The sequence below is a fragment of the Tupaia chinensis genome, unplaced genomic scaffold, assembly GCF_000334495.1.
Source record: "Tupaia chinensis unplaced genomic scaffold, TupChi_1.0 Scaffold144125_1, whole genome shotgun sequence".
Taxonomy (NCBI): Eukaryota; Metazoa; Chordata; class Mammalia; order Scandentia; family Tupaiidae; genus Tupaia; species Tupaia belangeri.
The window spans coordinates 32463-33351 of record NW_006203980.1 but is presented as its reverse complement, the minus strand read 5'-3'; the positions used below and the strand labels follow the sequence as shown (position 1 = coordinate 33351).

At 64.5% G+C, this 889-nt stretch overlaps 1 protein-coding gene across 1 annotated transcript in view; it reads right to left on the bottom strand.

The window, feature by feature from the left end:
* The window catches only part of TRIM29 (tripartite motif containing 29), a 27379-nt gene that overhangs the window by 3158 nt on the left and 23332 nt on the right, over nt 1-889 (bottom strand). Inside the window, exon 8 of the mRNA XM_006165975.1 lies at nt 395-471. Coding sequence (XP_006166037.1) covers nt 395-471 — 77 coding nt within the window. The remainder of the gene's footprint in view (nt 1-394; nt 472-889) is intronic.

Sequence of the window (889 nt, the reverse complement as noted above, 5' to 3'; positions counted from 1 at the left end):
CGGGTCACGGCTGAACCCTCACCATCTCGATGCCTAACTCCCAGCCTTCCCCATCCCCACACTATCTCCAGTGACCTCTGAGCTGTCAAAGCCTGGGTCTCGCCCCCAGAGGAGGTTTTAGCTCCAGGATGCCCGGAACTGGCAGAGACCAGGACACCAAGCATCGACCACTTAAAAATCGGGCTGCCCCTTCACGGGTTAAAAGACCCTAATGACCCAGGCCCCTGCCTGCTGGCCCTAGGTCTCTAATGGTCTTTGTGCTGTACGGGCGTTCAGGCCACTGCCACCTCTTCCCACCCCCTTGGGCTCAAGGGCGTCACCCCCTCCTGTAGACTCCCCCAGGGCCCCAGCCGTGCCCGTGCCATGCCCAGGGCTCTCCCACGGCCCCACTCACCAGTAGAGTCTGCTTGCCAGACTTCCAGGTCTGCGGCTGGGCCTTGGGCACCTGGCTCCGGATGAGAGAGGGGTACCCTGAGAAGACAAGGGGCTCCAGTGTGAGGAGGCATGGGCGAGGTGGTCAGCTAAGCTGCCTTCTCCAAAGTGATCCCCAAGCGTCCTCCAGCCCATCGCTAAGTGCAGCCACCGGCAGAGGCCACAGCAGCTAGGCTGCACCAAAGACCCCGGGGAGGGTGGCCAAGGGCCGGGAGCAGCGGGGCAGGCAGAGGAGGGGGCCGGCTGGGCGGGCTGAGCCAGGCAGCAGGAAAAGACGCAGACCCCCAGTCCAGGTCAGAGCCACACTGATTACTACCCCCGTCTGGAGGCCCGCACCATGGACCCCCTTCCTGGAGCGCGGGAGAGCTCCTCCGAGATGGTGAGGCTCCCCACCCTCTGAGCTCCACTGCCAAGCTATGTGAGGGCCGGGCCTGTGTGTGCTGCTCAGTCGCCCCTC